At 58.9% G+C, this 19385-nt stretch overlaps 6 protein-coding genes across 6 annotated transcripts; 1 reads left to right on the top strand and 5 right to left on the bottom strand.

Annotated features, from left to right (window-relative positions):
• Positions 1-269: 269 nt before the first annotated feature.
• THITE_2109910 (uncharacterized protein) lies at positions 270-970 on the bottom strand. Its single transcript, XM_003650399.1, has 3 exons — positions 780-970; positions 563-691; positions 270-484 (listed from the first exon to the last, which is right to left on the bottom strand). The coding sequence occupies exons 1-3, from the start codon at positions 829-831 to the stop codon at positions 435-437; spliced, it is 231 nt and encodes a 76-aa protein (XP_003650447.1). The 5' UTR covers positions 832-970; the 3' UTR covers positions 270-434.
• Positions 971-1754: 784 nt separating this feature from the next.
• THITE_2109909 (uncharacterized protein) lies at positions 1755-6106 on the bottom strand. Its single transcript, XM_003650398.1, has 2 exons — positions 2153-6106; positions 1755-2001 (listed from the first exon to the last, which is right to left on the bottom strand). Exons 1-2 carry the CDS (start codon positions 6010-6012, stop codon positions 1944-1946), a joined length of 3918 nt encoding a protein of 1305 aa, XP_003650446.1. The 5' UTR covers positions 6013-6106; the 3' UTR covers positions 1755-1943.
• Positions 6107-6272: 166 nt separating this feature from the next.
• Positions 6273-7477, top strand: THITE_2109907 (uncharacterized protein). Its single transcript, XM_003650397.1, has one exon. It carries the CDS (start codon positions 6599-6601, stop codon positions 7316-7318), a length of 720 nt encoding a protein of 239 aa, XP_003650445.1. The 5' UTR covers positions 6273-6598; the 3' UTR covers positions 7319-7477.
• Positions 7478-10623, bottom strand: THITE_2109905 (uncharacterized protein). Its single transcript, XM_003650396.1, has 4 exons — positions 10275-10623; positions 9788-10221; positions 8339-9731; positions 7478-8284 (listed from the first exon to the last, which is right to left on the bottom strand). Exons 1-4 carry the CDS (start codon positions 10365-10367, stop codon positions 7637-7639), a joined length of 2568 nt encoding a protein of 855 aa, XP_003650444.1. The 5' UTR covers positions 10368-10623; the 3' UTR covers positions 7478-7636.
• Positions 10624-11469: 846 nt separating this feature from the next.
• Positions 11470-14284, bottom strand: THITE_127590 (hydroxymethylglutaryl-CoA synthase). The gene is made up of 6 exons (XM_003650395.1): positions 14143-14284; positions 13962-14024; positions 13626-13778; positions 13438-13540; positions 12176-13260; positions 11470-12106 (listed from the first exon to the last, which is right to left on the bottom strand). Exons 3-6 carry the CDS (start codon positions 13683-13685, stop codon positions 11969-11971), a joined length of 1386 nt encoding a protein of 461 aa, XP_003650443.1. The 5' UTR covers positions 13686-13778; positions 13962-14024; positions 14143-14284; the 3' UTR covers positions 11470-11968.
• Positions 14285-15402: 1118 nt separating this feature from the next.
• On the bottom strand, positions 15403-18120 carry THITE_2109894 (uncharacterized protein). Its single transcript, XM_003650394.1, has 4 exons — positions 16980-18120; positions 16753-16917; positions 16624-16689; positions 15403-16558 (listed from the first exon to the last, which is right to left on the bottom strand). The coding sequence occupies exons 1-4, from the start codon at positions 18018-18020 to the stop codon at positions 15572-15574; spliced, it is 2259 nt and encodes a 752-aa protein (XP_003650442.1). The 5' UTR covers positions 18021-18120; the 3' UTR covers positions 15403-15571.
• Between the last annotated feature and the right edge of the window lie 1265 nt (positions 18121-19385).

The raw sequence follows: 19385 nt of genomic DNA, 5'->3' as shown, positions 1-19385 counted from the left end.
AACGGAGAGACCACAGGATGTAGAAAGCAAGCGGACCAAAAAGCCGGCCGGTGCAGCGACGCGGCCTCTGTGTGGGGGAAAGGAGTCAAAGTCCAGGCCAATTGACCAAACCAGGAACGAGAGGATTTAGTGTGTCGCGGGCCAAGGGTATGGCTCGTTCCAAGCGCCCCAGGCTGGGGAAATCCATATACTGTGTCCGAGGAAGACGAAGTGGGAGAGCTTTAACAGACCTGCCAGCTGGTATCCTTGGGAAGTCCAGTGATTTGCATGCGGTGCGGGGTGCGGCGCGGCCGGGGCGGAGCGCTGCGATCTTGGGGGTATCCGCTGCCTTCACGGTGGCGAGTGCCGCGCGCGAACTGGACCGTGAGGCGCTCTCCCATGAAATCGGAACCATCTTGTGCATGCCATTAGCCAGGGACAGCGGGGGGGATGTTTCAGGACGACCGGGGATTCCAGAGTGGATCGGGCCTCAACGTACGGAAAGCTGTGGAAAGAGTTGCGCGGTTAGCAAGCGGTCTTCGCCTAGTCGCAGCAGCAGACGACGGACGGATGGGGAGCTTACCTGGGACAACGTCCCGGGCATCCATGGGATCCTTATATTCAATAAAGCCGAAGCCATTCATGAGTTTGATCTCGGTGATCTCGCCGGTGCCATGGGTCGCAAAGTGAGCCTCAACATCGGCTTTTGTGGCTGCGGCGGGTGTCAGCACAGGAGGGTCAACCATCGACGTCGAAGGGAGAGAGGGAGAGAGATAGCTGGGCCGTGGAAGGCCACTCACCATGCCGGGGCAAGTTGCCCAGGTAGAGGCGGGTCGACGAGACCTCAGTCATCGTGTTTCTCCGATGGAGCGATCAAGGTTTGGATGGTTGGTTGAATGGACTGAGCGATGCCAACAGACGACGATGCGGGGACGCGGTCGCTGTCGCGAGAGCTGCGGGTGGGGTCGACTTCACAAGCCAATTCCCAGCACGAGCACGAGGCTGGCGGTCTGTCGCTCTAGTTCAACCTCCTAGTGCTTGTTGCAGCGCACGTTATTGCAAAGTTCAGAGATGTCAACTTGGCCTCAAAGGCGCGGAACCGGGTGTCCTGAATTCGGGGTGATGTGCAGATGACGGACGGCGGTGCCAAGTCAGAGTCGCCCTGGGATGAAAGCCTGGTGTGGCCGACTTGTGGGCTTCGCGCGGCAATGGGAAGTGTTGGATGGGGAGGCTTGGAAAATTGGCGCGCAGCGGTTGACTGGGGTCAGGTGAGCGGGAGGCCTGGGCCACCTGTGCCAAGCCTGCACAGCAACATGCTCTTGGGTGCAGGGAGCAAATGGGAGTGACGTGTTGAGCTGGCTGTGCCAAGACTCCCATTGGCCTGCCAGCGCAACGACAGCTGTGGTTCCCTCTTCTGACCATTCCTTCTGCCTGTCCTTGTTCTTCTCCTTTCTTTTCGCTTCTTCACGTTCTCTTTCTCGCTTCCCGATCTCACTGGCAAAGTCGAATCTGTTCTATTTCTCGTGAATTCAGCTTCTCTTTGGCATCAAATGAGTTTTGCATTCACTAACTACCGGATTGCCTAGGTAACTTCCATAAGCGAGGTTTCGTGCTCGAAGCCTTGCACTCCTGGTTGGCTGCGCTCCTTGGACTTCCTTTGACTGTGGTAATACTAGGCAAAGTTTTTCACTTCTACATAGGTCATAATCTAAACCTTCAACATCAGATCAGATTTATTTTGTATTGGATCTCGGAGGACCAGTTTCAAGGTCAAGACCGCAGATTAACTACTGCTAGATTCAGCACCCACACCAGCCATGACGCCTCCAGACTCAGACAACAAAAGAGATACATAACCCTCATCAACCAAGACCCAACAGATAGGTAGGTGACCCCGACAGTTCAGAACAGAACGCCATTGCGATGCAGCCGCTCCACAGTAAATCCCCGGTCGAAGTGCCCGCTTAATCCCCAAACAAGATATCAACCAACTCGTCCAGCAGCGTAAACGCCAGATGCGCACTAGATAGATTAACAAGTTAGCATGCCAAGCCCAGGTAGGTAGGCAAATAGGAAGCAAGAAACGAGAAAAAAAAAAGAAAAAAAGAAAAAAAAAGGAAGAAAGAAAGAAAGAAAAAGAAAGAAAAAAGAAAGAAAGGGGTTGCTGGCATACTTCAACCGCGCATTATTAAACGTGGCAAACACCCTGCGGCTGGCCGCCTGCGCATTCTGCCTGCCCACCACGCTCCCGGCGAGATCGGGCACGAGCGTAGCAAGCGTGAGGCTGGCCTCGGTGCGCGTGCGCGCCCTCTCCGCGGGCGAGCGAGGCAACCTCTTGACATTCGTAACACTGCTATCACCGCCGCCGCCAGCGCCGGAGGAGGAGGAGGAGGAGGAGGAGGAGGAGGGCCACAGCGCGGCGGTCAGCAGGGCGACGTAGCGCAGCATGGCGTCCTCCTGGACGAGCGCGCGCACGTTCTCGCGCAGCTTGCGCTCGATGGTGCCGCCCAGCAGCTGGTGCAGCACGACGACGACGGCGCGGCCGCGCAGCCAGTTGTTGCCGCGGTTGAGCTCGAAGACCTCGAGGAAGATGTCGCAGATGGGCTTGACGAAGGGCTCCTCGGCGGCGGCCTCCTTACTCTCGAAGGCGTTGAGCTCCGCTTCGGCTTCGGCCCCGCCTATGCCTGCCGCGGCTGCCGCGGCGGCGTCCTCGCTGAGGCCGCCCAGGGACGTCGTCGAAGACTGGAGCTGGTTGGTCGCGGCGGCGATGAGGTTCTGGCCGGCAAGGGAGAGCTGGTCCAGCACGGGGATGCTGCCCAGGATGTCCTCCATGCCGTCGGCGACCGAGTCGTAGAGGCGCGAGATCATGTCTTTCTGCTTGGAGCCGCTGTTTCCGTCTTCGCGCTCGGCGGCGCCGCTTTCGCCTCCCTTCGCAGCTGTGATGACGCTCTGCGAGAGAAAGGCGCGCAGGTCGCGGCTGCGGCAGACGTCGGGGAGGAGCAACAGCTCACTGAGGTATTTCTCGAGAGCGGCCCGCCGCTTTTGGAGGAATTCGCTTTGGAGCTTCATGACCACGCGGCGGCGGGGGAAGTCGAGGTTGCGCACCGAAGGGTAGCGGGAGCGCAGTTTCTGGTGTAGTTCGAGGAACTCGCTGTAGCGGCGGTAGACAACCCACGTGGCCGCGGGCATTCTTTCACCGGCGTTTCGCGACACCTCGATGGCGTAGACGGCGAATTCCTTGCCGTCCTCCTCGCGACCTACTTGGATCGACTTGATCTTGATGGTCGAGCGCCCATAGAGGCTGTTGTCGCTCTCCTGGATGACGTACTGCTGCCTCTGCAGCTCTTTGCGGCGTATCTCTCTCTGGAGACTTGCCTTAGACTTGCGTAGGATCCTCAACTCGGCCATGTTGTTGGTCAGCTCGGCCTTCTTCAGCAGAGAATCCACCACGGCTTCTTGAGTATAAAGTTTGTCGATGTCGTTGGTCAGCGCTGTGATCGCCTCTGCGAGGCCGAGATCGCCCGGGGCCGCCTCGTGCACCGCATCGGCATCGTCATCATTCCCGTCCCCATCCGAGTCGGAGGGTTCATCAGACAGAAATTGTCCCTCGTCGCCAAAGAGGTCGTCGTCGACAAACACGCCGATCCGCGACGCCGCGCTCACGAGGCCCAGAGACGCCAAGCTGGGCTTTTCTTGTCCCTTATTCGGTCGTTCCACGTCTAGCGAGCCTCTACTCGACCTAGCGTGGTCACCACTATGTCTTGGGGCATCAAATAAGCTCCCACTGGATCTTGACAGATCCACTGATCCTCGTTTCGACGTCGGTGCAGCTGCAGGTGACCCTTCATTATTCGACCGGCCCTTAACCGGAGAGAAAATACCGCTTCCGGCGTCGTCATAGCCGAACAATGACGCTCTCAGATCTTCCGTGGTTGGCGGTTTGCTCTCCTCAAGGATGTCGTTGAGCGCCTGTTCCATAGCCTGGACCACCTTCGTATCGGGTACCGGTGGCGCTGCACTCGCGTCTTGATCCAGGCTGGCCACGGAATCCGCCAAGGCGTCCTCTCCAGCTTCATCTTCATCGAATAGGGGGGGCGGGGAGCGAGGCTCGTCCACGGATCTTCGGGGAGCGAGAATCAGTGGATCGAGGCCGTTGTTGGCGTTAGCATGCATGCCGTTTAGGTCGGACGTTGAGCCTGAGCGCCGGTTGATGGGACCTGCATGCAGCCTGTGGCCGAGGCGCGGCACGGGACTCGGCTTGGAAGCGTTATAGGAGTTGGTTCGAGGGAGAGGGGACCCAGATCTGGGCACGGGGGTGGAGGACGCCGTGCGCCTTGAGGCCTCCTCGGCCGCCAGCGCCTTGAAGAACAGATCGGACTTTTTGAAGCTTGGCAGGTACTTGACGCGCATCTCTTCCAGAACGGCGCTCTGCGCCCGCAGGATGGCCCTGCGCGCCCTGTAGTACTGCTCAGGTGTTGCCTGCTTCCCAGCCTGGAGGAACTCCTGGATGGTGCGCTTCGAGGAGTCTGGGACTTTCAGCTCGGGCCTGCTGAGGTAGGCAGCGTCGATCTGCGCGAGGTCGAGCCTGTCTGATTCGGTCCACGGGGGTAGCTGCAACGGTAGTTGCTCACCCTCGGGGCCATCATCCTCAAGAGGGTTGCGGAAGCCATCCACGACAAGCCAGAATTGGACCATGGGCATAAGGCGCTGCCGGTCCATGTACTCCATGAAGTAGGAGAGAGCGGAGGGGTCCCGAAGTAGCTCGGCGAGCGAAGCATGCTCCAGCCGCGACTCGCTCGGTGCGGGGGGCTCCATGGGTGGGGGAAGTGGTCGGCGCCCGCCTCCAGCGGCCAAGTGCTGCACCCTCTGATCCAGCAAGCGCTTGCCCATCTCCAGCCGGCGCAGATAAACCTGATCCGCATTCTCCTGCTGTGAGTCTCTCTTGAGCTGGCTGGCAACTTCGCTGCGAAAACGCCTGGCATCCGAGAGGTTGTTGAGCTTCCTAATGGCCCTGATGAACTTCTCGAATCTCCGCTCGCTGTCCGTGGGGGTCAGACGCGGAAAGGCGATGGGTCTGCCGGACTTCGGGGCCGGGGAGGCGTGTTGATCTAGCGCGGCACGGAGCCTGCGGACAGTGGAGCGGTCCTGGAGGACGGTCCTGCCGTAGTTCTCCATCAACTGGTTCCACGTATCCGGGTCCGACAACATCTGCATCACGGGGAACATGACGGCGCAAGCGGTGATCTCGCGGATTAGGATCGAGACGGCTCTCGAGGCAAGCAAACTCTCGGGCAAGACCCTAGGCAGAATCCTGGACATGGTCTGCCGCAGGTAATCCTGCTGGACCGTCTTGGTATCCGAGAAGGCCAGGTTGGCAGCCGGATGAAGCTTGCCTCGCTTGTATTTTGACGCAATCGCAAGGTCCAACTCCTCCGTCTCGGTGACGGACCGATTCAGCTTGCGCCCCCTCACCGAGCGCTCGGCGTCAGCGAAGTCGCGGAAGTGTGCGGTCATGATGGGAACGAGGCGCGTCGTTATCACCTCGGCGAGGTCCAGGCTCTGCAGCCGGTCGCGGACCTGAAGCAGTGCGCCCCGTATGGCCTTGTCGACCTCGTCGGTAAACACAGGGTTGCTGCTAATGCTCCCGTACCATGAGCGGATGAAGTCGCGGAGGATGTTCTCGAGGACCTCGTCGAGGGCGGCCGAAAGCCTGGGGTACTCGGGGCAGAACGGCGTCTTGGCATAGGCCTGGCGCCGCCGCAGCGCGGCGACCTCGGTCGTCCATGCGTCGGGCGCAAGAAAGGCGGCGGCACGGGGTCTGGCGGGTTTCCGGAGCTGGTGCCGGACCCCGCCGCGCGAGGACAGGAGCACAAGCGCGAGCAGGGCAGCGAGCAGGGCAGCGACGGTCAACAGCACACCGCCAACAAAGGCGTGGCCGGCCCAGCGCAGCACCGGGAACCAATTGACGGCATAGCCCCAGGCGATAAAGCACGCGACGCCGGCAAGAGCTACGTCTCTCCCTCGAAGCGCCATGGTCGGGGGCAGGCTGCCGGCGGCGTTCGTCGCCGCATGTTTCGCTGGTCGTGGGTTGCCTTGGACGAGGGCCGGGGCCTCGGCACCTTTGCTGCTTATCGGTGGCTAACACCAAGTACGGAAGTGGTGATGTCGAGTCACGGCACAGCTGTGGAGCTCACATCCCTGCAGCCCAAGCGGAGCTACCTTACCTTATCCACACAAAGCGTCCTTCGCACTAACCCTAACCCTGATAACTTGCGCCGTCGCCATCATCCCTCCACATTGCTGCCGTGGACAACTTGCACGGTGTACCTGGAATGTCCACTTTCATCTTCGTCAACTGATAACGTGACGAAAACTGAGAGTAACAGTCGTGGTTCTTGGAAGGACTCAACGCGCTCGCTGGCTACAGTCCTGCTGCCCGCCCGCCAGGCCTATCACTCAACCTTCCAAGGCTCATTCATCTTGGTCGACTTAAACCGCCCGGCTTCACTGATCAAATCCATCACCAGCTTCATTCACCCTCCTATTTACCTCACTTGACAACACAAAATAAGACTTTCATTCCCCGCCACATACATCCCCCCTCCCTTCCTCCCCAACCATGTCCACCCCGCCGCCGCCAACCACCTCACCCTCCCCAAATACAACCCCCCCCTTCCAGTTCCCCCCAGAATACTCCTTCCCGCCCTTCTTCACCCGCCAGACCAACCTCACAACCCACCACGCCCAGCTAGTCAAGTGGTCAACCCTGGTGCTCGCCTACTGCCGCCACCACCGCATCTTCAAGCTGTCGCTCTCCGGCAGCAGCACCAGCAGCAGCAGCACCGCCACGGCCGCAGGAACCGAGACAGCAGCGCCCGGCCCGGGACCCGGAACCGGAACCGGACCCGGAACCGGCTCGACGACCAACCCGTCCCTCGACACGTCCGAGCTGTTTTACAACAGGCGGATCAACCGCCGGCTGAGCCTGGCCGACATCCGCGAGGTGATCGACTTCCTGCGGCGGGACGGCCGCGCCGAGTACGTGGCCGGCGGCGGCAGCAGCAGCAGCAATGGTAGTGGTGGGGGCTTCGACGGGGCGGGTGGTGGTGGTGGTGGCGGCGGGGAAGGAGACGTAGCGTGGATCTACTGGCGGACGCCGGAGGAGTGGGCAGCGCTGGTGGAGGGGTGGGTGGATGCCACGGGGCAGCGGGGCAGCGTGCTGACGCTGTACGAGCTCGTCGAGGGGGACGGGACCAGGGGGGAGGGTAAGTTGAACCATCACCTCATCGTCATCGTCATCGGGAGGGAGTTCACACACGGAGAGAGGGAGATTTGCTGACTCGACGGACTGATTTGGGGGAACAGAATTCCATGGGCTGGATCAGGAGTTGCTGCTCAAGGCGCTCAACGTGCTCGTCAAGCGCGGCAAGGCGCAGGTGTTCGGGCAGGAGGATTCACGGGGTGTTAAGTTCTTCTGATTAATACCGACAGCGCGCTTGCGGGACAGGCAGGAGAAGCGGTGGCTGGAGTGAACGAGCTTCCTAGTCTTGAAGCGTAGCCGAAACAGGACTCGAAAACGGCGAAGAATCTCCAACGCTAATGCAATCCCATCCCTCCCCCAACGCCAGGCTACCTGCACAGCCACCTCTCCAACAGGCTACTTCTCAACATGGTTATTCGGCTGCTCGGCTAGCCGATTGCTCATCAGATACTTGGGGTCAAACATCAGCTCCTGCCGCATGGCCACGTCCAGCAACCAGTCCGACACAACAATCCGCGGCTCCATGTGCCCCTTGCGCGCCATTTCCTCGAACCGCGGCCACAGCTGCCTCTCGGCCGGCGAGGACCCCGTGAGCAGGTACACTGGGTCCGGGTCGGCGCCGCCGTCCTCCTCCTCGGTCGTCGGCTTGATGGTGGTGCCGCTCCTGGCGCGGTAGACCTTGAAGATGGCCCCGTTCGCCTCGGCGATGTTCTTGAAGGCGTCGACCCCGTTGGGGATCTCGGCGGTGCAGTACACGGGCACTCCCCAGAGCAGCCGGCCGCGGTTGGCCCGCGCCCGGCTGACCGCCTTCTCGATGCTGACGCCAAACTTCGCCTCGTTGGCTTTGTCGACGAGCAGGTGGTCCTTGATGTTGGGTCTCTTGCCCGTTTCGATGCAAGCCGTGATGAAGGACGAGTCGATCACATCCGGGCCTTTGGCGAGACACCTGAGGAACTTCATGGTCCGGATCATGCCGGGCGCCGCGAGGTAGTCGAACGGCGCGTTCTCCTGCACGATCTGTATGCCGAGCAAGCGAAGTTTTCTCTGGAAGCGTGTTAGTGGTTGCTTGAGGAGGACCAAGTCCGAAGCGCTACGTACCCGGTCGGCCTCCTCCGTCGCCTTGTCCCCGACCCATCTCTTGTACCCCGTCAGGCAGATGCGCATGTCGACCTCTGGCAAGGATACCTTCGCCCTCTTGGCCGGCCGCTTGTGTTCCGGCTCGTCGTCGATATCGTCCTCCGCTGCCTTGCTTGCCGGGCTTGAACTTCTGTCCGCACGCTGCTTGTCGAGCTGGTCTGCCGCACGTTTGCCACCCCATATGCCATGGCCGTCTTTCGTAGACCGTTTTTTCTCCTTTTCGTACAGCGCAATGTCCGGAGCTAGGTCCTGCAGTTTGGAGAGCGCCTGCGCCTTGGCACTGCGGCTGGCGCTAGACAAGACGGAGGGGGTGTCGTTTTCCTTGCCAGACCGGACATGGCGGCCCTTGGCGGGAGTCACAAAGTTCCCAGCCGCTGGCGCAGCTCGGGGTTTCGTCGTCGACTTGGTCGGCGCGGGGCTGGAGTCCTCCATAACTCTAAAATCTCGGTCCAGGCCCACCTTGAGCGCGTTTTTCTGAGCTCGTTCGTTGATCCTCCTCTTCTTCTTGGCTGTCTCGTCCATGTTTTCCTCCCCGCCCGGATAGTACATCTCTCGGAGCGTGGGCTCGTCCAGGAATGTCTGGCCAATAACCTCACCTAAATTCGTCCGGGGCGGGAAATGCCGATACTTGGGGTTGTTGAGAGGCAGGGCTTGACAGGCAGCGTAACTCTCCTCGATCCAGAGGTGGTTGACGATCTCGATCTTCCAGTCCTTGGCCGCCTCGCACTTCTCGCTGTGCATGCGCGCTGTGATCAGATGCGTGTTCTCGGCCTTCATGGTCTTGGTGAAGGTGGCACCCGCCGCCTTGATGAGATTCTCGAGGTATATCCTCGCTTCGCCTCCGTAATTGGAAATCGTGATCCGCATATCCTTGAAACCAGGAATGCCATGCCGCGGTTGCGGGTAATGAAGGAGGCGGCGGAAGGGAGATGTCCACTCGTTGTACACCATCAAGTGGTACAGCCAGGCCAAAGTGCCCACATCCTTCCCCTGCTGGGCAGCGCGGACGTACTGCTCACCGTCGCGGTACTGGCAAATGAACATATCACACGCTTCGACCTCGTCCACAACCTCTCCATCGCCCTTCGTGATTTTGTCCGCGAGAGTCTTGCGTAGCATAGCACTGATGGGAAGGTCCCAGGAGAGCATGACTTTTTTCTGGGCAAAGACGACCAGTTTCTCGCTGCCTTGGGTCTCATACGGTCCGCTCGGGACTGTCGATGTGGCGCCCTCCAGTTGCTGGCTCGAAGGAACTTTGACGATCTCTTCTGGCGCCTTGCGGAGGATCTCGGGATCTGGCAGCAGGTAAGGGCCCTCATCAATCCTCTTGCCCAACCGGAAGCAATCGTCGAACCTAAGCACGGATCGATGAGTCCCAACCCAGGTAGCAAAGCTCCGGGGTCATCTTACCAGTGGGGAAGGACGATTTTGCATTTCAGGTTCTTCCTCTGGGCTTCGATGCACTTGGGGTGATCCAGCGACAAGGCGCAGATATGTGTGGTCTGCCGCGACAGATCCTTGGACTCCATCCCACCGAGAGCCATGATCGCGCCGGTAATGGCTTCCTTGTCGACATCTGGGATGTCGGCACAGGTGAGGATGACGTTGGAGAAGATCATCCTCGGATCCGGCGAGAACGGGCGGACCTGAGCCACCTTGTTGCGGGCGATGGACGCCTTGATCCACTCAGATCTTACGACCGGAATCATCATGGCCTGCGACTCGGCATACTGGTCGAAATCGATCGTGTTGGACACAATGTGGGTGGCTTGCGGAATGCGGATCCTGCCTTTGCGATCCGGCTCGAGGACCTCGGCGCCATGGTCCCGGACAATCTGGGAGAGCTGCGCCCTCGTTAGCGACGTTTTGGAGACCGGTTGCCTACGTAGGCGCGTACCTGTGCGATGACCGAGCTCGACAACGACTTGCTCTGGACGAACGCGATCAGGCACGAGTCGAAGAGGCCTGGCTTGTCCCGTTGGTCCGCCATTTTGAGCACGCAGAGCACGACGACGCGCTAGCACCAAGCGCGTCTACATTAACAAAGGCGGTTGTTGGCGGACAAATGCGCATCGAAGAGGGCGCCTGCCAGCAATTATTATAAAAAAAAAGGAATGGGATGCAAAGAAGCTGGCAGCTTCTCAGAGAGGAACAGGGATTGTGTCTGCAGGCTGCAGTGGGCTGCTCGCTGCTCAGTGCTCACGGCAGGACTGCGTGTTGTGGCCCCTGCGGGAGACGCGACGTGCTGCCGACGCGAGGCAGCCACGACGCACATGACTTCCCATTTAACCCTGGGCGCGGGTGTGGGTCCTGCATTCCAAGGTTTCCAGCAGCTGCAAGGCTGCCGAGCTCTCTGCAGCAACAAACTCGACACAACGGTACCAAACTGCCGGAGCGATTGGCCAACCGCACGCCCCAAAAGAAAGAGTGGCCAATAAAGCTGCGGATGTCGACAGATCAATTCACTCGAATAAGGGTTGCGAGAGCTGATGACTCCAAGCTCAAGCCTGAAAAGATGACGCATCTCAATGCATGGCGCGGGGTGTTCGCCAGCAGCGGGCGACTGACTGCAGATAAACTCGTTGACTCACAGCCCCTCCTTCTCAAGGGAAAAAGCAAGGGGCTGGGGGAGGGTTTCACCATCGTGATATCGTGGGGCAGGAGAGGACTCTGAAATGCTCATGACATTCCCTGTTATCGAGGGCAGACGGCCAAAATTAGAAGGGAATCAAAACCACGGCAGCTTTGCTTGATCGGATCCACAAGTTCAAGCTGGAGAAGTTACGGACGTGATAATCAACTACGCTATTCGATCAATCAGAAAGTTCACTTAGTTTTGCTGTGGACATAACGCTGGAGACTCGGCAGAGGACTTATCGAGCCTTTCAGAGGAGAACCAAGAGCAGCGACACAGCATGCAGAATCTGGATACCCAAGGGGGTACGAGTCAAACCGTCCAATACCTCGGCCTGGCAAAGGACCAAGAACCCCTACTCTCAAGGTGCTTCGGCAAGGGAACGTCCCACCGTTTAATGACGGGAGTTCACTTCTGGTAAACAACTCACCTCACCCTCACAAAGGTCCAACAAGAATATCACCAATCGTACTCTTTATACTCTATGCCCCAAGGAGCAGGCCACTGACTCACCGGCCTAGAGCCGGCGGCATCCCAGCACCTATATAAAACAACAGGTCTAGGTAAACCCAACGTGACGGAGCCCAACCCCGCGCGGAGAAAAAAAAAATAAGTGTCAAAGACATTACGGTCGCGCGGGGGGGGAATAACAGGATATCGACGTCTACCCGCAGCACCGCGCCCCAACCACCACCCAATCAACGCACCCCTCTTCCTTCAACCATGAAAGTGCCGAGTCAATGGAAGCAGGCAAGACTAACAGGAAGAATTGCCATGCAACCCGCACCCAGTGTGTCATCCATCGTTGCGCCGGACGAAGCAGTTGCGATTTTTGGAGTGCCGAAGAATGCGTGCATCCGTGTCCTCTATTATTAAGCTTCAGAATCGAAGGAAGAAGAAACGCAGTGCTGGATCATCTCATGTGTCGTTGGACAACTGGATATATTTTCCATCTTTTACTCCTTGATGGCGTACACCCGCTTGAACATATCGTCGACCTTGACGAGGTAGTAGGTGCCAGGGGCAATGGTGGAGACGTCACCCTGGGGGGTGTAGTCCTTCTGGAGGTGGGCCTTCTTGCGGAGGTCGCACATCTGGAGCAAACTTGTTAACAGCCAACCAAGCAAGCGGTAAGAGATCTGTGTGTTGCGGCGCCAACTTACAGCATCGTACGTCTCCGGGGGCACCCCGCGCCGGGCGGCGAGCTTGTTGGAGATATCGAGGATCTGACGCATCTTCTCGGTGCTGCCGTTGACGCGGAGTGAGAAGAAGCTGGCGGCAAGACCGGAGCCGTAGCTGAACATGGCTATCCTCTTGCCCTGCAGGGTCGCATCGTCGACGTTCGAGATCAAGCCGGCCAGACCACCCCAGAGGCTAGCACAGTACATGTTGCCGACATTGGTCGCCACCTGGGTGCCCGGGGCGACGCGCTCCTGGAAGCGTTTCTTGGTGAGGCCCATGAACACTTTCTCGACCGTCTTGTCGAGCAGGGACTTCTCGTAGTCCATGTCGCGGAACTCGGCGGGAACCTCAGCGAAGGCCTTGTTCTCAGGGTCCGCGAGGTAATCGTGGTACAGAAGACGGCCGTAGGACTTGGCCACAAGCTTGCAATTCGGAGCGTGGAAGGAGAGATAGTCGAAGCGGTCCAGCGGGGTCTTGGGGGAAGCGCTCTCGCTGCCATTCACGTGGCCGTTGACACCGTTGACACCGTTGGCGAACTGCCTCTCGCGCTTGCAGTAGGCCCGGTAGGCGGCATCAAGCGCCTTGGTGTAGCAGGTGAGGGAGAAGTGGCCGTCGACGTAAGGATACTCGCTCGTGAGGTCGGGCTTGTAGAAGTCGTAGGCGTGCTGCATGTAGGTGCCGCGAAGGCCAGGCTCGAAGACGATCGGCGCGTCGGGGCCAATCAGCATGGCGACGGCGCCGGCGCCGCCCGTGGGCCGGGCATTACCCTTGGCGTAGAGCGCGATGTCGCCGGCAACGACGATCGCATCACGGCCATCCCACGCCGAAGACTCGATCCAGTTGACCGCGTTGAAGACGGCGTTGGTGCCGCCATAGCATGCATTCACCGTGTCGACACCCTCGATGTTGGTATTGTCACCGAAAAGCTGCATCAACACCGACTTGACAGACTTGGACTTGTCGAGGATCGTCTCGGTGCCGACCTCGAGGCGGCCGATCGAGTTTGTGTCGATGTCATATTTCTTGAGGAGCTTGGAGACCACGGTCAAGCTGAACGAGTAGATGTCTGAGACGGCGGGGCACCCCGTGTCCAAATCAGCCCCTGACGAATGACCATGGAGGAAGCACACGACTGGTTGCCACGGACCCGCCAACCGCCCCAAGCAACTAGGGGTCCAAAGCTAGCGGACGGCTGCGGAAGCGAACAAAAAAGATTCGATGCCCGGGGGAGGACACTACTGACCCTCGCGATCATCACAGAAGCTCATCTTGGTCTGCCCAAGGCCGATTGTGTACTTCCCGGTGCTGACACCGTCGAATTTCTCGAGCTCGGATTGCTCAACATACTGCAGCGGACAGCTGCTGTTAGCGATGTCGGTGGGACGGACGGCGGCGCGTTCTGCCGCGCCGAGGAGCAGCGCAAACACATACCTGGCTGGGAAAATAGATTTCGATGGCCTTAATGCCGATGTTCTGAGGACGGGAGGCCATGTCGGGCGAGCAATTGGCGTTTGCAAGTGAGGATGAGGGCGGTTGTAGGCGGGAGAAACTGTTGTTGAGAGAAAAGGAGGCGGGTCTCCTCGACTTTTGGAGGGGTCGTTTAGTTAAGCAGTTAGCGTGTCTTCCCATGTTATTTCAAAACCTAACCCATTCACCGCCGTTTCCCCATCGCGGTGGGCTCGACAGGCCCAGGCCCCAGTTTTCCCAACATGCAGATGGTCTAATGAGGATACTCTGATAGGAGACTGGGCGGCAGCAAGGACGTACCCACCAAAACAGTGAGGTTGGTGTCTGTGTGGTTCTCGAACGGAGCGTTTGGGAAGCCCACGTCTTTGTTCGAATGCAGAGTGGGAGTTAGAATAGGTAGCGAAGACAAGTCAACGGAGTAGGTCAGGTAGGTAGGGTGCGGGAAGGTGGCTCAAATAGAAAATTTTGGGAAGCCACACACCAAGCAGGGAACAATAGTCTAGGACGGGGCCGGACAATATCAACCTGACGTACGCGGGTTGCTCGAGGAGGCGGGACGCAGAATAGATGAGAGATGTGCGTCAGATGTCAGAGGTGAAGGTTCGAAAGAACTAGCTCCGTGCTCCGTCCTTGCCAGCGATCAAAAGCTCATCCAGGCGTCCAGCTCGCAAGATTTATAGCTGCGAGTCCCTACCCAGAGCAGGGGTGCCAACGTCGCTCCCCTTCAGCGGCCAAGAAGTAATCTCCCTGGATCTAATTGTTGTAGTGGATATTGATACGAAACGGAAAACAACAGTTTGCAGAGAATAGTGTGCACAGCCCGACTTGACTGGCATCTACCTAAGCTCCAGGTGTGCGGTGATCAAACTTGTGCGTAGGACGTAGGACGGGACGAACCGTGCTGGTGTGGAGAAGATACTGGTGAGATGTGGTCAGGGCACGCCTTCGACATTGGCACTGTATGGTACCTCAGGTAGCGTACTGTACCGAAGTTACACGCACCATCTTGCAACAAACACGCAATGTCCAAAAATCATGGCAACATCGGCTTTCAACATCGGCTTTCCGTCGGTACGTTTGCTAGAACTGCGCGCACTCAGCACCTACAACCCATTCTACGGAATAGCGTCTCAACTCTTGACTTCTAGCTTACAATACGATAGCAGCATGGAACGATTCGTAGCTACACTACGTGAGAACCCTTTGGGACCCAAGCTCGGGGACCTGGAGCTCAATGTACGGAGTACAATACAGTAATCCGCACAAAAGGAACTGTACCCCACCAAGGGCGGTGCCCTGCAATTTCATTCGTCGGCGGGTAACACTTGCTGCAGGAACGGCTGCTGTTGAGACGTCGTTGCGTTGGCGTGGCTGAGCAGCTTCTCTTAGTGGATGACGAACCGGACCTGCCTTGTTGGGGTGCCGGCTCGCCAATCAGGGCAATCGCCGATTCATCAGCAACCCCAAGGCGGCTTGTTGATCGGCTTCGCGCAGCGAGATCATGATGAGATATGCTCAGCATCAAGTTTTCATCCACCATGACCACGACTTGACAGCTTTGGAGCTGTCGCATTGACACTTTCGCATGCTGGGTGCTAAGTAGTCACTCCTCAAAGAGATACTGTGGTCAGGTAGACTGATCTTTGCAGAGCGGTTGTTCTTGATATTTACCTGGGTAACCTGGAACCTCTACTTCGAAATTACCACAACGAGCGGAGAATGCTGTTTACAAAGCCAACTCCCATCCGGTCCTAAACGCCGCCCGATGCAACATTATCCCGCAAGTAGGATGAACAAACGTTAACACAGCCTCAACCCAATCGTTATCCGCTAACGTACGAAACCATGATCCGATATCCAGGGGCAGCCGAACGCTAGTCGAAACCATCCCCCCGGTTGGCGCCCTCCCTTCACGGCGTGCCGTACCCGGAATCGACACTCTGCGGCGTCCGCTGCGCCTCAACGGCAGCCTCCTTGGCCTTGTCCATGTCGATCGTGACGGTGACAGCAGGGGTGGTGACGGCAGGCTCGACCTTGGCCTTGGCCTCGACCTCGGATGATCCCGTCTCCTTCAGCTGAGCAGGGGTGTCGGCATCGGCATCAGCATCGGCAGCAGCAGGGGCAGAAGCCGCGGGCTTGCTCGTTGTGGTTGTCGTCATCGCTGTCTTCTTGGCGGTTTCCTTCTCCTTCTCGCGCTCAGACTCGGACTCGTTCTCGGCCTCGTCAGACGACGACGACGAACCGGACCCGACCTCGCTGTCGCTGCTGGTCTTCTTCTTTGACCTCGAGGACGAGCTCTTCTTCGCCTTCCGCTTCGACGACTCCTTCTTCCCCTTCTTCTTGTCCTTCTTCTCCTTCTTCTTCCTCTTCTCCTCCTCTTCCTTCTCCTTCTCCTTCTCCTCCTTCTCCCTCTTCTCCTGCGCCTCCTTCAACTCCTTCTCCTTCTTCTCCTTCCGCGTGTCCACCACCCACTGCTCAGCCCCCTCGACCGCCTTTTCCGGGTCCCGCTTGTTCTTGAGCAGGAACCCTTGAATCTCGGCCGGCGAGAACTCGTGCGCGGGTATTTTGGCCGCGAACTGCTCCGCCAGCGCGTTCACCCTGGCAATGGTCTCCTCCTTCCGGCGCGCCGCCTCCGCCGCCTCGGCCTCGCGCTTCCCCTCCTCCTCGGCGCTCCGCAGCGCCGCCGGCTTGAGGCTCCTCTCGAGCTGGAAGAGCGCCCGCGAGGTGGAAGCCGAAGGTGAGGAGGCCGACCCGGCGCCGGCGGTGATTCCGTCGTCGCCTTCCAGCGGGGCGTAGATCGCGCGGAAGATGGCGGCCGTCATCCCGGCGTCGGCCCGGCCGAACTTGACCATCATGTCCACGCGTCCGGGGCGGATCAGGGCCTTGTCGAGTTTTTCCTGCCGGCCTGCGTCAGCCAGATGTTGTTTTTTGGGAGTGAGAATGGATAGTGGTGCCAACTTACAAGGTGGTTGGTCGTCATGATCAGCACGCGGCCTTCAGTCGAGGCAACACCGTCCAGGATGTTCAACTAGACCCAAACACGTCAGCTATACCGTTTCATGCTTATGACGAGCGACAAGCTTGAACATACCAGTCCGGAAAGGCTGAGGCGTCCAGTCGTATTGTTGGGGTTGTTGTTGTTATTGTTGTTGTTGGTTCCTGGCTGGCGCCGGTTACGTGTGGGAGCCTCCTCGTCATTGTTGACGGCATTATCGGCTTGGTTCTCACCATCGCGAGTGTGGGTGAGGCCAGCAGTCTGCGCACAATGTCAGCCACATTGACCGTTCTGCAGTTTGGGGGGGAAGGTGGGCTACTCACGTCAATATCCTCGAGAAGGACCACACACCGACGCGGCAACTCGGCAAAGAGCGTGGCCAGGTTCTCCTCGTTGGCGGTGACCGAGTTCAGGCTGACGATGTAGATGCGCATCTTGAAGAAGCCGGCCAGCGCGAGAGAGAGTGAGGACTTGCCGGTGCCGGGCGGGCCGTAGAGCAGGTACCCGCGCCGGTAGGGGATGCCGCGGTTGGCGTACCACCGGCGGGTCGCCGGGTTGAGGTAGTCGGTCACGTCGTCGATCAGCTCCTTCTTGACCTGCTCGTTCAGGATGACGGTCGACAAGGGCCGCGGCGTCCGGACCATGCACCGCTGCCACTGGGGCTCGCAGCTCCCCGAGCGGGTCGTGCCCTGGTAGATGAGCGTCTTGGCCTCGTCGCGCTTCACGTAGTAGTCCCGCGCCTCATGGAGCAGCTCCTTGAGCACCCAGGGATCGCGCCCGAAGCACGAGATGGAGATCTCCTCGCGCTCCGACAAGGTCAGGTAGGGCGAATGCTGCTGGTTCTGCAGCCGCCGGAAGATGAGGAGGCGGCCCTTGTACAGGAACCAGTGGCTGCCAAAGGTCGGCGTATAAGCGAGGACCCTCTTCTTCTTCTTGCGGCCGACCGATGGGCCGTCGTCCTCCTCGGAGTCGGCGTCGTCGTCGTTCCACCGCCAGAGGAACCACGACCGCGAGTTCAGGTTGGTGTTGACCACGAAGCGGCGGGCGCTCTGCGCGAAGCGTTGGTTGGCCACCCAGGCCATGAGCATGTTGTAGATTTCGTCGTCGGGCCGGATGTCGACGGCCGACATGAGATGGCTCTCGACCAGGCCCGAGAAGTACTCGCTGAAGTAGCGCCACGCGAAGGTCAGGCCGCCGAAAAGCAGGACCAGCGGGATGTACAGGTTCAGGTCGATGTGCAGGTACTTGCTGACGGCGCTGGAGACCATGGAGAAGCCGGGGAAGAAGAAGTCGAGGAGGGCATTTTGCGGGGCGCCGGTCGCGAGTCCCTCCCCCAGTGTGGAGGTAGGAACGGCGTCGTCCATGGTGAGGACCTCGAGCAGGCGCGAGAGAGAGTAGTGATATCGGGGGACGAAGAAGAGGTATGAACGGAGGGAGGAGGAGGAGGAGGAGGAGGAAGAGGCGAAAACGCCACCCGAAAACGGAAACAGCTTGAAGATGTTGGGGGATTGTGGACGGGAAAGGGATGGATACTTATCGGTTATTGACCGATAGATCGATCAACGATGAGCGCTGACCGAGATGGGATGCTGACTGCGTTCGGAGGCTGCAGGATTACTGCATGGCACGCCTTTGTTGTCATTCCGAGGCAATGGCTGGTCCTTGCGGTGCTTCTACTCGTGGCCATTTTATCTGTCAAGCCATTTCCCGCAAGGCAGCAGCACGGCATAGTCCTCAAGCAACGCATCCTTGAGGCATCCCAGAACCGCGACGCAGAGGCCCTAATGGAGTGTCACGCTGGCTGTGTGTCGGTACACAGCCGTCGACACTGCATCTCGGTATTGGCTGGATGCCGACCCATGTCACACTGGTGACCCGGTTTCTCGGCGCCCAAGCCCACCAACAATGCATGAAAAGTTTTCACTGAGCCACCGCGCATGCTTCTCACTGGTGACCGTCGACTTTCGGATGTGGCAACCCTGCTGCGAACAATTTCCAAGCGATGACCCCGGGCGTTGAGGACGGCAGGACAGTGGGGAGAATCGGTTCAGCCTCCCCCGCAAGCAGCGGCGGGTGTGTCATTGGCCGCCGTTTGAACGCCGTTAACGCTAACTAACGTTGAGCGTCAACGATCACCCGCCACTTGCTGGCGCCTTGCTGAACTTGCTGAGGACGCGATTCCCGATTATTTACCTTTTGCTCCTCGCCGAGCCGATTAGAAGGTTGTCCGCATTGCGTGCAACCTGGAAGTCGGTTCCTTGGCAACCTGCTCACCACGTCATCGGATGTTAGGCATCACTGCGGGTCATTGTGTCCTGCATGTGTCCCGTCCAGACTCCAGAGAGCGGAGGACTGAGAAAGGCCGAATCGAGATGCCATAGGCTGGACGCGTGCATGATTGATATGCGCGTTATCAACAACTGCCAACAGGTCTTACTGTGTAAGTCTGAATAGGCCGAGTCAAACCGAAGGGCGCTCCCTAGCAGGCGGTGAACCTGAAGCTTGCGGAGGAGAGGGGCCGCAGCCTGGGCGAGGGTGGGTCATGAACCCCCTGGTCATGTTCCTGCGTCGCCCTACAAGGCTGCTCGGAGGCAACTCGCAGGGTCTCTCAACACAAGATATCAAAGACTGCTAAGCAGTTGAGTCAGTCAGTTGAACGCGCGGCTGATCGAATCCCCATCCACGAAGCCCCGACTCGAAAATCTGTACTGTGAAGTACACGCATCGCG

This window comes from Thermothielavioides terrestris, chromosome 1 (assembly GCF_000226115.1).
Source record: "Thermothielavioides terrestris NRRL 8126 chromosome 1, complete sequence".
NCBI lineage: Eukaryota > Fungi > Ascomycota > Sordariomycetes > Sordariales > Chaetomiaceae > Thermothielavioides > Thermothielavioides terrestris.
This window is presented reverse-complemented; position numbering and strand designations above follow the sequence as displayed.

Excerpts from the sequence above, each read along its gene's own strand:
- THITE_2109910 (XM_003650399.1), bottom strand. The coding sequence starts at position 831 with ATGACTGAGGTCTCGTCGACCCGCCTCTACCTGGGCAACTTGCCCCGG. Across the intron at positions 692-779 it reads GGGCAACTTGCCCCGGCATG|CCACAAAAGCCGATGTTGAG; the intron begins GTGAGTGGCCTT and ends CACCCGCCGCAG. Across the intron at positions 485-562 it reads TGCCCGGGACGTTGTCCCAG|CTTTCCGTACGTTGAGGCCC; the intron begins GTAAGCTCCCCA and ends CTCTTTCCACAG.
- THITE_2109909 (XM_003650398.1), bottom strand. The coding sequence starts at position 6,012 with ATGGCGCTTCGAGGGAGAGACGTAGCTCTTGCCGGCGTCGCGTGCTTT. Across the intron at positions 2,002-2,152 it reads TTTAATAATGCGCGGTTGAA|TGCGCATCTGGCGTTTACGC; the intron begins GTATGCCAGCAA and ends TAATCTATCTAG.
- THITE_2109907 (XM_003650397.1), top strand. The coding sequence starts at position 6,599 with ATGTCCACCCCGCCGCCGCCAACCACCTCACCCTCCCCAAATACAACC.
- THITE_2109905 (XM_003650396.1), bottom strand. The coding sequence starts at position 10,367 with ATGGCGGACCAACGGGACAAGCCAGGCCTCTTCGACTCGTGCCTGATC. Across the intron at positions 10,222-10,274 it reads CGAGCTCGGTCATCGCACAG|CTCTCCCAGATTGTCCGGGA; the intron begins GTACGCGCCTAC and ends ACGAGGGCGCAG. Across the intron at positions 8,285-8,338 it reads CGACGGAGGAGGCCGACCGG|AGAAAACTTCGCTTGCTCGG; the intron begins GTACGTAGCGCT and ends ACACGCTTCCAG.
- THITE_127590 (XM_003650395.1), bottom strand. The coding sequence starts at position 13,685 with ATGGCCTCCCGTCCTCAGAACATCGGCATTAAGGCCATCGAAATCTAT. Across the intron at positions 13,541-13,625 it reads AAATCTATTTTCCCAGCCAG|TATGTTGAGCAATCCGAGCT; the intron begins GTATGTGTTTGC and ends TGTCCGCTGCAG. Across the intron at positions 12,107-12,175 it reads CCCCGGAGACGTACGATGCT|ATGTGCGACCTCCGCAAGAA; the intron begins GTAAGTTGGCGC and ends AGTTTGCTCCAG.
- THITE_2109894 (XM_003650394.1), bottom strand. The coding sequence starts at position 18,020 with ATGGACGACGCCGTTCCTACCTCCACACTGGGGGAGGGACTCGCGACC. Across the intron at positions 16,690-16,752 it reads GCCTCAGCCTTTCCGGACTG|TTGAACATCCTGGACGGTGT; the intron begins GTATGTTCAAGC and ends GTTTGGGTCTAG. Across the intron at positions 16,559-16,623 it reads TCATGACGACCAACCACCTT|GAAAAACTCGACAAGGCCCT; the intron begins GTAAGTTGGCAC and ends GCAGGCCGGCAG.